The following is a 15,053-nucleotide window of genomic DNA, read 5'->3' as shown; positions in this document are numbered from 1 at the left end:
GTCAGTTCAAGCTGAAGTAAGGAAAGATCATCGCAACGACGGTCGAAGAGATCAGTTGGGCCCGATTTTGGCCGAGAAAGGTATCAGCTCTACATCAGGACATCCATCACACCTCCTCCGCGACATACAAATGCCCCTCCTCGACATACAGTGCCACACCGACACGAGAAAGGTATGCCTCCACTCTTATCTGCTCACAATTTGGGTGTCTCTCCTTCAGAAATAGTGTACGCACTAGAGAAACTCGGCATGAAGGTATAATGGCCGCAAAAGATAAAGTCTGACCCAACCACTCGGAAGTCGAACGTTCTTTGCGAATGCCACCAGGAAAGGGGTCATAGAACCGAGGATTGCATAGGACTGTGGCAGAAGGTAGAAATAATGCTAAATCAGGGGCACCTGAAAGAGCTTCTGAGCGACCGAGGACGGGCTAACTTTGCCCGTGGACGCGAACAACCCCAGGGACCTCCAAAACCGACCTCTCCTGCTCGTACCATACAAATGATAATCGGCAGAGGCGATGACACAACAATTAACCATGTAAATTTCACCACCACACATAAACTCAAACGGTCGATCACTCATGAACGGTATGATGACCTCGAAGATAGTACCATTTTCGATAAATCAGATACCAATAGTTTGTCTTTCCCTCACTACGATGCTCTTGTTATCACTTTACGTATTGCAGATACTAATGTAAAAAGAATAATGGTAGATGACGGAAGCATCACGTGTATTATCCATCCTCGAGTCCTCATACAGATGAGACTAAAAGATAAAATAATTTCGCGTTGCATAATACTAACAGGTTTTAATAATGCAGTCGAGCGAACGTTTGGAGAGATAGTGCTACTCATTCTAGCCGGAGGAGTCACCCTAGAAACAATGTTTCACGTCATGGACGAAGATACTGCCTACAACGCTATCATATGACGCCTATGGATACATGCCATGGGAGTAGTCCTGTCAAGTCTCTATCAAGTAATCAAGTTTCCTACTCCATGGGGGGTATTCAGCATTCGGGGCGAACAACGCACCGCACAAGAATGTTATCGCATCACCCAGGATTGCACACACACCCAACAACTCAAAGGAGCAAGTGCGGAAGCATAGCAATCAGCAATGTCGGGAACCAAACTCGACGTACGGACAGACATTATCAAGGATCCCGAAATTGTGGAAGCCTCCGATTCGACAATAGAGGATCTCGATCCCGTTCTACTAGACAATAATGACATCACAAAAAAGGCTTATATCGGGCGCAATCTCTCGAAACCAGGTAAGTTTCGTAAATATTTAACTGACATTGTCGATCTGTTTGCCTTCTCCCATGCAGATATGCCAGGCATCCCGAAAGACATCGCCATGCACAAACTGAATGTTGACCCCCTCTGCCCGCCAGTGCGGCAAATAAGGAGGAAGTTCAATGCCGCAATCAATGAAGCCATCAGCGAAGAAGTCGATAAGTTGCTCGCAAATGGTTCCGTCCGAGAGTCAAAATATCCCCAGTGGGTCGCCAATGTGGTCATGGTAAAGAAGAAAAATGGAAAGTGGCGGATGTGTGTAGATTTCACAGACCTAAACAAGGCATGCCCAAAAGACTCCTTTCCATTGCCACACATTGACCAACTCATCGACGCAACAGCGGGACACGAGTTGCTAAGCTTCCTAGATGCCTACTAGGGTTATAACCAGATCCTCATGAAGGAAGAGGACCAGGAGAAAACCACTTTCATCACTCACCAGGAAACGTACTGCTACAGGGTCATGTCGTTCGGACTTAAGAATGCAGGGGCGACGTACCAGAGATTGGTCACCAAGATGTTCAAATATCAACTCGTCAAAACAATGGAAGTCTACATCGACAACATGTTGGTTAAGTCGAAAAGGAAAGAAGACCACATCAATCACCTGAAGGAAGCCTTCGACATATTAAGGCGGTATGGCATAAAATGAAACCCCGAAAAATGCGCCTTCGGCGTATCCTCGGGCAAATTCCTCGATTTCCTGGTGTCACAAAGAGGCCTCGTGGTCAATCCAGATCAGATTAAGGCCATCGAGAGAATACCGAAAATATTAACCAGCAAAAAGCAGGTACAAAAGCTGACAGGTCGGATAGTTACCTTGTCAAGTTTCATCTCACGTTTATTTAACAGGTGCTATAAATTTTTCAATGTGCTAAAGAAAGACAACGGGCTTTAGAGGAATTTGGAATGTGTCGACGCCCTAAGAAAACTAAAAACCTACTTGTCCTCGCTGTCATTACTCGCCAAGGCAGAAGCGGCTAAAGGAGCCTGCTTTGGTGACCCTACAAGGAAGTGTTGCTCATTAAAGTCAGCTTCAAACTTCCGGTATCCACTTATCCCAAGATAGGTGGGAAATTCATTCTGGAGAGCCAGGCGAATGCCTTCTTGTCTATCTAGCCGTCTCTGAAATTGCGGTAAGCGCAGTTTTGGTCTGTGGAAACAAAGGTATGCAATCTCCGATTTACTATATTAGCAAAACTTTAGTTGATGCCGAAACGAGGTATCCCCACCTCGAAAAGTTGGGTCTGGCGTTGGTCATAGCTTCTGTGATGACCCAAAAGGTCATCACTTGATTTACAAGTCAATTCTGTGTTCCGAGGCCTTAAAACCTTCTTTTACCTCACCTCGATTTGTGTGCATAGTCCGGGCGTATATTCGGAATGCCTTTATGTGAAAATTTGATAAAAATACTAATTCAACCTTTAAAATTAAATTTAAGTTGATTTCGATCAATATTCTAGGTAAACGAACCCGGACCCGTGATTTAATGGTCCCGGAGGATCCGTAGAAAATTATAGGACTTCGGCGTATGCCCGGAACTGAATTCCGAGGTCCCAAGCCCGAGAAATGAATTTTTGAAGAAAATTATTTAACTGAAATTATAAGAGTTTTTGGTAATTTAAATTTGTTTGAATGTGATGGTATCGGGCCCGTATTTTGGTTCTAGAGCTTCGTACAGGTCTTATATGGTATTTAAGTTGAACCTGTGAAATTTTGTAAGAAACGGACTTGATATGACGTGAATCGGACCATCGGTTGTTAAAATTTGAACTTAAAGAGTTATGAAGATTTTTCTTTGATTTTGATGCTAAACTCGTAGTTCGAGGCATTATTTTGGTGATTTGATCGCACGAGTAAGTCCGTATGATATTTTTAGGGTTGTGTGCATGTTTGGTTTGGAGCCCCGAGGGCTCGGGTGAGTTTTGGATAGGGCACGGGATGTTTTTACACTAAGGAAAGTTGCAGGTTTTGCTGCTTCTGGTGCACAAACATTTTGTACATCGCGATCGCGTAGTAACTCTCACGATCGTGAAGGGGAACTGGGCTAGGGGTGGAATTTTCCCTATGCGAACGCGAGACCCAGGTCGCGAATGCGGAGCATTGGGGGGTTTGCTCTACGCGAACGTGACCGGTCAACCGCGAACCGTAGCTTTAGTATGGGCTGGACATAGAACCTAGGGAGAACTACGTGAACGCGACCCCTCTATCGTGAACGCGAAAGCCAGACTGGGTAAGCCTTCACGAACGCAAAGCTTCTCCCGCGATCGCGTAAGTCCACCACTGGCAGCTCTTCGCGAACACGAGAGTGCTCACGCGAACGCGATGAACACTGTCGCCCAGCACTTAAAACAATAGCAAAGTCGGGATTTAGCCCACATTTTCATATTTTCAAAACTACAGAGCATTGAGGCGATTTTCAAGGAGCAAGTTCTTCCCCAAAGTATTGGTATATGATTCTAAACATTTTTCTTTCGATTTTCCATTGCATTTCATCAATCTTTCATCCAAAAATCTAGGGTTTTTATGGTAGAAAGGGAATTTGGGTAGAGTTGGGCCTTTTTGAATAATTGGAATTTAGACCTCGTTTTGGGGTCGGATTTCGAAACTAATTACATATTTGGGCTCGTGGGCGAATGGGTGATCGGGTTTTGGTCCGACCTCGAGTTTTGAGCAAGCGGGCCCTAGGTCAATTTTTGACTTTTCGGGGAAAATAATAAAAAACCTATAATTAAGCACTGGGTATGAATTCTTTAGCATTTATTGATGTTGTTAAATTAATTTGGGTTAGATACAAGTAAATTGGAGGCGAATTCTAAAGGAAAGCGGTGTTTGAGGCTTGAGTTGGCCGTGGAAGTTCGAGGTAAGTGTTTGGTCTAACCTTAGTTTGAGGGAATATGTATTGTGCTTTATTTGCTATGTGCTAGTGTAGTGTACGACGTATAGGTGTGGTGACGAGTATCTATACGTTGGTGTCAAGCATGCCCGTGAGTCTTAAATTGTGATCGTTGTGTTTCTTAATAAGTACTACAATTGCCTAAATTGTTGAGTATCCATGTTGAGCAAGACGTATGATTATCTTCTTGGTATGGGTTTATTATTGAGCATTGGTTCTAGTTGAGGTTTATTTGTGAAGTTAATTGTTGGTACAAGTTTGGTTATAGCTGATTCCCTTGCCGGGACGTATTTATTTCTTATTGTTGATTCCCTTGTCGGGATGTGTTTATTCTTGTTATTGATTCCCTTATCGGGATGTTGTTGTTGCTATTGTTTGGGTGAGGAAAGAGAGAGAAAGCACGAAGGGTGGTGTCGTGCACATTCATATTTATGCATATGGTGAGGAAAGAGTGATAAAACACGAAGGGTGATGCCGTGTACATTTTCATTTATATTGATGCATATGGTGAGGAAGAGAGATAAAGCACGAAGGGTGATATTGTGCTTATTTCTAATATTATATGGTGAGGAAGAGAGATAAATCATGAAGGGTGATACCGTGCACATTTTTATTACTTGATTGCATTGGTAAGGATTGAGAGTAAAAGCACAAAATGTGATGTCGTGCACCTATTGCCTGTTTGATATGGTTCCTTGCTGTTTTCGATCCAATTACCTTAATTGTCTTATTCCACTATTACTGTGATTCTTTACGTTGGTATTTCCCCCATAGCATGTTACCCCTCCCCCGTTATCTTTGAATTACTTCTATTACGGTTATTCTGCTAGAAACTATTTAACTGCAAGTTAATTGTTTGTTGTGTCCTAGCCTCGTCACTACTTCGCTGAGGTTAGGCTCGACACTTACTCAGTACATGGGGTCGGTTGTACTGATACTACACTCTGCGCTCTTTTGTGCAAATCCCGGTACTGGAGCATACGGACCTTAGCTAGGGGTTGCTGCCTTCAGTCCATCAGCGACCCGAGGTAGTCCTACAGGCGTCCGCAGGACTTGGCGTCCCCTTCCTATCTAGTTTCTTTTTGTTCTTTTCTATTTAAGAGACAGACATGTACTTTTTTGTTCAAAAATAACATCCTTAGGACTAAGGCCGTTACTAAAGAAAAGGATTCGACATCGCTCGAAATGCGACGGGTCAACATTTCGACGTTAACTCGAAACAACACTCTTACGACAAAAGCCGCCGCCAAAGACAGGGGTTCGACCTCACTCGAAACGCAACGGGTCAACATTTCGATATTAACTCGAAACAACACCCTTACGGCAAAAGCCGCCGCCAAAGACAAGGGCTCGACCTCACTCAAAACGCAACAGGTTAACATTTCAACAACTCGAAATAGCAGGACTACGGCGAAGGTCGTCGCCAAATAAACAAACACAAAACGCACAACAAGAAAACAATCCAGAGGTACACAATAAAAAGTAACTGCTCTATTACGGCTGTCATGTTACAAAAGTTTTTACAAAGTGCTCAAGGACGCCCCCACAAAAATGGCAAAACAAAAATAAATACAACCAAGTCCTACACCACATCACCCTCGTGGCATACTCCTCATTGTACCAAGAATCGGAGGCGAGCTTGTCCGCATCATCAAAATCAACATCGTCTCCGCCAGGCGTGCCAGGGTCATAACCATATGCCTCTTGAGCGCAGGTGCTTTAATACGCACCTCTCAGAGTTCTGCCTCAGATATTTTCCCATCAGCATGAAGAGACTTATATACGTCAAGCTGGGCTTTGGCATGAACCCATAGCTTATATAATTCTCGAGGCACGATAGGGTCAGCCGAAGCATGGGATGTAGAGGGTTGCGACTGTCGTCGCACGTCCTCCGCTTTCAAAGCAACAACTTGTTCGTTTAATGCAGACAACTCCGCCTCCAGATCTCGGACACACCCCTCAAATCTCGCCACCTTAAGTGTAGATGTCTCCATCTCCTTGTCCCGTTCTGATCTACAAACACGAAGGGCGTCTTCTAGAGTTGCTGCCTCAGATATGGCAGTTGCCCTATCCCTTTCAGCATGAGCCAATCCATCAGCATTTGCACTCAGCTCACTTTTAAGGCCGACGACCTCCGCCACCTTCCTGTCGAGCTCAGCAATTAAGTTGTCCACCTGCACCTAGAGGTCGGCATTCTCGGCCATCACTCCCTTACTCAGCTCAAGCTCATCTTCCTTGGCCTTAAGAGCCGCCTCAAGCTCACTGCAACGGGCAATAGCCTTCATCAGGTCCTCATTTCGTTCTCTCAGCTCTTCAACCTTCTGCGCCAATTGATTCTCCTTCTACTTAAGCCCGTCACGGAACAACTCAAAGTCACTGTCCTGAGTAAAGAGATCGGCCAACGTATGAGTGTGGTATTCCTGATATTTGGTGGTCATCTTCCCATAAACGGTCGTCCTCCACCTATCCCTACATTCACGCTCGATCTCCATGATGAGGGTCTAGTATGAAAAGCAAAGTCAAAATAAAGAATGGGCTGAGGATACAAAACAGATCCAAAAACAAAAAGAAAAGAGAGAAGCATTTACCCGCAGAGCCATGCCGGAAATGCTCTGTGACAACTCTACGTCGCTTATCGCCTTAAGTGTCGTACTCTCAGAAGCAGCGCACAAAGGGGCAAACACCTACAGTGTCTGCTCGCAGTTCGACAACAAGTCGTAATCTCCAGGAACGACAATGTGTCGGTCAGAACCCTCCGTCCTTACTTATACACGAGTATGACGTTCCAAGAACTCTCGTACATCTTTTGGGTCGACGTCTGAACCTGAACCGTTGCCCTAGGCGTGTACGCCTCCTCCAATGGCAGATGATGTGCCACCCTCGGTAGAGCGCGCAGATCCCCCTCCTTTGTATACTCCTTCGGTCCGGGGAGATCTTCCTGCCAAAATGGCATCCGCCATAAAAACAGGCACATGTGCTATCTCCGACGCACCAGTTCTGCTCTTTCCAGCATCAGTGGCAACTTTCTTCCCAAGTTCTACCCTCCTCCTTTTTCTCGACGGAGATTCGTCCCCATTGCAGGGCTCATCCATGAAGTGATAGACTGGTCGGGAGGAGATCTCATCCCGAACAATCATGTCACGAGAAGAGTCACTAGCTTGTACGGGCTGAGCACGATCCCCTCGGACGGACTCAGCTAAGGTAAATTGCATCCCCACTGATGCAATGGCCTGGAGAAATGCAGGGACTGGGGATTTCTTCCTGGAATCCCTACGACCTATCATCACAGGGAGTCGTATCAATAAACGGCAGCAAACAGCCAAAGGGCAAAATAGAGAAAAACATTTACCGGATGGAACCTTCGGCCCAAAGCTTTTCATGAAAGTGGGCCAATTTCGAGTTTCTACCACGTGAGGTAATAAGCGAGCTACCCAGTCCTCGATACCGGCAATGGGACGAGGTATACGCCTCACAGCTGCACGGGAAAATTACAAATAAGTACAAAGTTGGAAAGAACAAAAGTAAACTACAAGTACCAACACCTACGGTTATGATTCCACCGTTTCGAAAATCCAGCGGGGTCCGACACCAGATGCTCGGTTCTAACGAAGAAGTATTTATGCCAAAATTTGCGGCTTGACCGGTCGTCTGTTCCGACCACCAGCCCCCTGGTCCCACGATGCCTCAAATGTATCATAGTGCCCCTGTGAAAATTAGGGGAAAACAAATGTAAAAGGTGATGAAGGCCAACTTCACACCCTTCCAACTCCGCGTACTTCGTCAGTACCAAAAATATCTTGTACGTGTACGAAAATAGTTGCGCCGGGCAGACCTCATAAAACCGACAGAATTCTTCCGCTAACGGAAGAAGAGGGAGGGAGGGCTAATCACAAAGGAGTATATGTAAAAAGCACAATATCCCGGTCTATGGACATCCACGAAGTCCCTCCCAGCCGGAACCATCTCGACATGGGAGGGAATGTTATACGTAGATCGAAGGTCATCTATGTGAGCCTGCTCAGTCTCAGAAACCACCGGAGCAGGAGAAGGGACAGGTTCTTTAAGAAAATCATTCTGAAACATAGGGTTTCTCGGTAGTATCTCCTCCACGATGGGAAGGTTGTCCCCTTCCTCTACTGCCATATCCTCACCACCAGAAGGAGGTGCCATGGATAGCGGGGTGGCGTTGAAAATCTCTTCGTGTGACCGATGTGTTCTAGGCATCTCGATGGCATAAGGTGTGTTGATAAAACACAGAATAAAGAATGATGAACGGAAGAGATGAGAAGAAAAATCACGAAAATAGAGCTGAAGATACGAGAAGAGATGGCCAAAGAAGACAATACATACACTAGAGAGGAAATGACCAAAAGTTCTTGAAAAAAACAAACCTTCACCTATTTATAAGGTTGAATGGCACCAGAATCAAAGCGAAAGGCTGCCGGTGGCACCAAAACCAAAGCGACAAGCCAATTGGTCTCTGCCTCAAGAAGACACGTAATGATAACGCACGTGGGAGTGGCGTCATTTCCCGATAGGCTACACTATCTGGGATGCCGTGGAACGCATCGCTCTTTCGTTATTGATCAAACCGTTACAATCAAATCGCCAAATTTCTCTGCAGGTATGGGTGATGTCTGCTTATCAAGGACGCACAGGGCTGCGACCTCAACAAGCGGAGGGACTAACTGTATGGGTCCAAATTTGGCAACTACGACCATTACCGAGCAGGACGAGGAACGAGGTTATCATGATGCACCGTCTGATGGTCGTCGTGGTGAAAGGCAACGATCAAGGGCGGTCAGTCGATGCATGACATCCACGACAATGTAAACTTAGTGGGAGACAATAAGAATATGCCTTTCGAATATTCTCTATGTTGTACTTTTTAGAGTTTTTTGGGAGACTGTCCCTTACAAACGGGAAGAGTGAGTAAAGAAAAGGGGACGGGAGGAAAAAGACAAAAGAACACTTTGTAAAAGAATCATCTGAGAGTGAATACAAAAGCAGTCATGTTCATCCGGGAAGATCCAAAGATTCCCCAATCATCTCATACTTATCCCCCCCCCCCCATGCCGATTGCATCTATTAAGATTGATTGTGCATTTAAGTCTTCACATTTATGAGCATTTATTTGATTCCAATATATTTGTTACATCATTCATCTTGCTTACTCCTTCAATCATTTGATCTAGATTTTATTGTGTGTGACTAAGATTGGCCTCATCATTATCATTAGTTATTTTAATCAAAAAGGTTTTGACATCTTTTGGTCAAACACCCGTGTTAATCAATAATGCACAGAAAAGAGACCGTGATTTATTATACAGAATCTGAAATTTAGCCCCAATAATGTTACAGGGCAGAGCTTTTACATTGAAATATACATAAATATGGTTGTTAAGAGTCAAACAATCGGATAAATACAGACAATCAACCAAGCCCTCCACTTGGAGCAATTGATCACAAACTATAAAACTTGTTCAGACAACAACAATCAGATACAATCAGAAAGATATCAAGCCTTGACCTTTGGGCGCTTCACAATCATCACACTGCAGTGGGCATGGTGAGCACAGTAGTCACTTACACTCCCCAAAACAGTCCTGCAGGAAAATTTGCATTATGAATTATTACCAGGAAAATTCTATCAACAACTCAATTAGGACGGAATCGATACAAAAGATTCATATAGTCGATCACAACTAACTTTTAGATTGAAAGGTAGTTGATTTATTGATTGATTAGTACATGAACTAGCAGGGTGTGTATTTAGATCTTTCATTTTTTTAGGCGAAGATAAATGCTTCACGTACTATATTAGTTTGTTTCCATCCCAAGCCAAACAAGAGACCAAATAAACATGTCATTCTTTCCCTTCCAAGAGGGGTGGATTTACGCTTACCGAAGCGGTGTCGCGCGACATCGCTTCGCCTGAAAATTTTACTAAATATATGTATTTATACTGTACGAAAATAGATAAGTAGGAAAAAATGACATAAATTATGTCTTGGTGTGTTGGTAATATGCTTGATTTTTCTCTAAGAGGTTAAAGGTTCAAACCTCAACTAGAACATTTTTCTTTTGCAAATACTCAGGACCTTTTGTAACTTAAGACTCAACAAAATCAATAGACTAAGGTTATTTCTTGTCTAAAGGTATGATAATCAAAGTTATATTTTAATTTTTTTATAAATTTCGACAGCGTTTACAAAAATTTCTGCGTACGCCCCTGCTTCCAACCCCCCTCTCCCCACAAAAAAAAAACAACAACAACAACAACAACAAAGAAAACCCCCTTTGTGGTGTAGTTAGATAAAGAGGCAACGACGGGGCATAGATGGGAAAAAGAGAAATGAAATAATATATCTGCAACTAAAGATACGGCCATCAAATGTGTGGAATAAAGAAAATTTACCTCTTTAGAACACCATAACCATGGCTACCAACAACTAACATAGAGGCATGATGCTTCTCTACAGCGTCACACAAGACATTCCTAGCATCACCTTCCATAACCTCAACAACAACATCGTTTACCTGAAAACAATAAGATTGGTTTAGGGGAAAATGATCACTGATCAGTTGTGAATTTGCAAAATATGCAATCAAAAAGAACCGATAAGATTGGAGATCACTTGATCAGTTCTGAGGATAATTTTGACAACTTATCCAGCTAAAAGATGACATGATCACAACTATTTCTTCTAGAAAAGAAGACGCGGTCCTCAACCAATAATTTCTGTAGTTAGTCCAATAAAACATCCCAACTCTAAATACTACTAGACGACCAAATCAAAAAGTTATAGTATTAAAGTATACTGCGGAAGGAATATTTGCTTGTAAAAAGAAAGAAATTTAAAAAGACCAGCCAGATGCATTGAGCTCCCGCAATGAAGAGCCGGACCACAAGGGTCTATTGTATGTAGTCTTTCCGTGCATTTCTACTAGAGGCTGTTTCCACGGCTCGAACCCGTGACCTCCTGGTGACATGACAACAACTTAACCAGTTACGCCAAGACTTGCCTCCTAAAAAGAAAGAATTTTGAAAGGGAAAAATAGAACAAATATCTGGACTAGCATTCTTTTATGAAAAGAACAAACATTTAAGAAAAGGTCAGGATAACTCCGCTAATCATGAGCACTTTCTTTCAAAGAAGTGAATTCCTGCTCTTAGGAAGCAGATAATTTTATTGTCTATTGATTTCTTCCAATGGTTGGACCTTTCTGTGGCTATGGACTGTTAGCTAGACTAGCAAAGTCAAAACAGCCAAACTCTCAATGGGTACAGAATTGGTTCAAATCTAATTCTGGAGCAAAAGTTATGTAATAAAATAAAAGGATTCTTTATTTTAAAAAGCAAAAGTTGAATACCGATTTAGCAGAACAGATCTGCTTAGCTTTTTCGGCAACCCTAGAAGAAATCTTCCTCAAATCTGCCTCCACATACGGCAATACATCGGCACCTCCTGCAATTAAAACGATCTCATGAATTCATAACTATAGAGCACATAATTCAAATAAACATACATACCAGGACCGGCGAGGCCGATGGCGGAGGTAGCAGTAGGTTTAGCGTGGACGATGAGAAGCTTGAAAGGAGCAGCGAGGGAATTAGATGAAGGGCCAAAGAAGTGATCCAAAGTCCACTCTAATGCATAAAAGCTGTGTTGGCTGTCATCTAGCCCCACCACCATCACCGGTTTCTCTTCCGCCGTCGCCATTCCAATTAATCAATTGACTGAATTTCAAGCTTTTCAAACTTGACAAGGTTTTTATTGGCTGTAAGGGAATTTATTCTAACTGAGTAATTTCAAGCTCTAAGAATGGTGACTCTTTCCAGAGAACAGAAGAAACCTTTTGATCTAATCTGTGTGATTTTTGTCGTCTTACTTATGGTGGCGTACCAGAAAATGGTCACTGGCTATGAATTTTACTCGTACGTACTACTTTACTTGCATTTACGAATTACGAATTACGAAACGTGTTATGTACTGTAGGCATAGCAGCCTCAGCCTCAGCCTCAGCCTCTGCGTACAGTGACGTGCACAAGGATCTACACTACAAATTTTAATTACGACAGTCTTTTCTAGATTAATACTAATATTCTTGTTTATAGTTAGTGTTCAGCATTTCCTTTCATTTTGTCGGTCATAATTTTGAGGGTCAAACAATAATATATTTTATTAGTAAAGTTACTCCTAATCTATTGCACTTTCTATGTAATTTCTAACTGTTTAAACTTATCTTTAATGTCCAATTTGAGTTAGAAAATGAGAAAGTATTTTGGAATCCGGGCATGTGGGCTCGAGGGTGATTTTAACGACTTTCCGAGCGGAGTTGAGAATCATTGTAAATTGAATTTTTATGAGTATTAGAGTATATTTTCGTTAGTTTACACATTGTTTGGCTAGTTTTAGAGCGTTGGGCATCGGTTTGAGGTATTAGAGTGGCGTTGGAGCCGGTTATAGAACTTCAGAGCGAGGTAAGTCTCCGTTCTAACCTTGTAGACGGATTTAACCCCATAGGTGAACCAAAATTATTATGTGCTTCTATTTGTGGGGGCTACGTACGCATGAGGTGACGAGAGTCTGTACGTAGCTACTAGCTATGCCTATGTCCGGTAGTTTTAGGCTTACATCATGCCTTGTCGATATTGTTATTGATTTATGTTTTCTTGTTTGCCTTGAGAGGGAGCGAGGTTGAGTTTGTTTATTAAATATTTTGAGAAATTGAGGAAAAAATGGGAACTTAAAAGTTTTCATTTGAACTTCGTAGTTTGAAAAGAATTGAGAAATACTATGATAACTTAAGAAATTTATGTGTAACCGCATCGCACGTATGATCCGTGAGCGGGGTAATCCCTTAAATTTATATATTGACTGCATCGCATGTATGATTCACGAGCGGGGTAAATAAATACATCTATGGTTCGCGTCGTTCGACCCTCGGCGGTGCATAGTTTACATTTACATTGGATCGGGCCGAATATCCTTGGTGGAATTCGTATGTGATAATAGAACTGGAAGTCCCTTTTATAATTGGTATAAATTCATTATTTGAGTGATCATATGTTTTAACGGAAGGAAGTGATTTAGGTTCTTAAATATGGTGAAGACTTGTACAGTTATTTCTTGTTCTGAATTTTATTGTTGTATATCATGCTTTATTAGAATTTCATATTTTCATATTATTGGACTAGTAGTAAGTATCGGAGTCGACCTCTCGTCACTACTTCTTTGAGGTTAGACTGGATACTTACTGGGTACACATTGTTTTCGTACTCATACTACACTTGTTGTACATTTTGTTGTACAAGCACATGCATGCCTAGTGGCCTCATGGGCGCAGCGGTGTGGTTGATACGGGGACTTAGGTGAGCTGCATCTCATGTTACGATCCGCAGCCAGTAGAAGCTCCTTCAGAGCACTTGTATTATCTTTCCTCCAAATTTTTATTCCGGACAGTTATTGTATTTTATTTTATTTTCTAGCAAATGTTCATGCACTTGTGACACCGGGTTCTGGGATGATTATGGGTCAGTACTGGAATTGGAAAATATTTTTTTATTGTTCTGTAAAGTTCACCTTATACTAGTTAAATTGAAAGAAATTTGTGATTTCGAATATATTAAAATGAGAACTTAATTAACTATTTGGTGTCGGCTTGCCTGACAGTGGTATCCGGCGCCATCACGACCTTTAACGAATTTTAAGTAGTGACAACATGGTATCAGAGCACTATGCTCACTTGGGTCTCACGAGTCATGAGCAAGTCTAGTAGAGTCTTGCGGATCGGTACGGAGACATCTGTGCTTATCTTCGAGAGGCTACAGGACTGCTAGGAGCACTTTCCTTCTTGATTCCTCATCGTGCAATTTGATTCTTTTGAGGCTTATGCCTTTATTTATTCCTATTCAATCTTATGCGACGTGAAGTGCTTGCTATCGATCGGGAATTGAGGAATCATAATGGTACTACGGATGTTGTGCAGGATGTTTATCCCTGCGTAATTGATTTAGGCTATAGTTGTCGCCTTGGGGAAGGATACTTTGTCATTTCAGCTTAGTAGCTATACTTCTGATAGCTTTAAGACTATGCCTAGGTTGCTATGATGCTCATGAGTTGGTATCGCATAGTATTGATGTGATGGTAGGATGCTTGTCTATGTGTCGGGGCAGTGAATGACCTGAAAGGAGGTTTACTCGGTGCATGATTCAGAGATTCGATATTTTATTTCGGCGGGGGAAAGGCAATCGGACTATGAATTTTCAAGTTAATGGAGTGACGAGACTTGGTATTTTCAAGTGTGGAGGAATTTCCATCTGTGATATGGCATTGTTGTCCTTGTTGAATGTGTGAAGTTCGTTGGTGTTATGGTCTTCTTCAATTTGCCTTTGGAGGCAGGGTATTGTGAACTAGTTTCGAGGAAGCAGCTGTCATAGATCGCGGTATGCGGTGGTTCAAGATTGAATCGGTGTCCCTGGTGTTGAGAGCTCAAGGAAGATGATCTTCGGAGAGGTTTAGAGCTGGTGGCGATCTGTTGGTTCAGGTGCTATAAAATGGATTTTGACTTAAGGCAACAACTGGGCAACGAAGGATGAGGAAGGACATGAGAGAGGTGTCTTGCGGTGGTTAAACTTCTAGAAGGCCAAGTGTGAGAAGTAGGAGTTGAGTAGTTGCTTAAAGGAGTGAGTGTGACAAAAGTGGGAGAGTGACAGGGTAGCATATGAGTTTTGTGATATGATGATTACATGCCTTGGGAGGAGGTTAGAGTGATTTGGGATTCATCGTGGACAGTGATTAGGTCTAAGGACTTAATTTGGAATACTGGCTATTATACGGGAGATA

General features: G+C 42.7%; 1 protein-coding gene across 1 annotated transcript; it reads right to left on the bottom strand.

Annotated features, from left to right (window-relative positions):
- Nucleotides 1-9,500: 9,500 nt before the first annotated feature.
- On the bottom strand, nt 9,501-12,284 carry LOC107811250 (universal stress protein PHOS34-like). Its single transcript, XM_016636138.2, has 4 exons — nt 11,738-12,284; nt 11,578-11,672; nt 10,622-10,743; nt 9,501-9,809 (listed from the first exon to the last, which is right to left on the bottom strand). Exons 1-4 carry the CDS (start codon nt 11,925-11,927, stop codon nt 9,722-9,724), a joined length of 495 nt encoding a protein of 164 aa, XP_016491624.1. The 5' UTR covers nt 11,928-12,284; the 3' UTR covers nt 9,501-9,721.
- Between the last annotated feature and the right edge of the window lie 2,769 nt (nt 12,285-15,053).

The sequence above is a fragment of the Nicotiana tabacum genome, chromosome 8 (genome assembly GCF_000715075.1).
Source record: "Nicotiana tabacum cultivar K326 chromosome 8, ASM71507v2, whole genome shotgun sequence".
Classification (NCBI taxonomy): domain Eukaryota; kingdom Viridiplantae; phylum Streptophyta; class Magnoliopsida; order Solanales; family Solanaceae; genus Nicotiana; species Nicotiana tabacum.
This window is presented reverse-complemented; position numbering and strand designations above follow the sequence as displayed.

Bases quoted from the DNA above. Each gene is read 5' to 3' on its own strand.
- LOC107811250 (XM_016636138.2), bottom strand. From the start codon at position 11,927: ATGGCGACGGCGGAAGAGAAACCGGTGATGGTGGTGGGGCTAGATGAC. The intron at 11,673-11,737 runs GTATGTATGTTT...TTTTAATTGCAG, and splicing joins CATCGGCCTCGCCGGTCCTG to GAGGTGCCGATGTATTGCCG. The intron at 9,810-10,621 runs GTAAATTTTCTT...ATTTTCCTGCAG, and splicing joins GGTTATGGTGTTCTAAAGAG to GACTGTTTTGGGGAGTGTAA.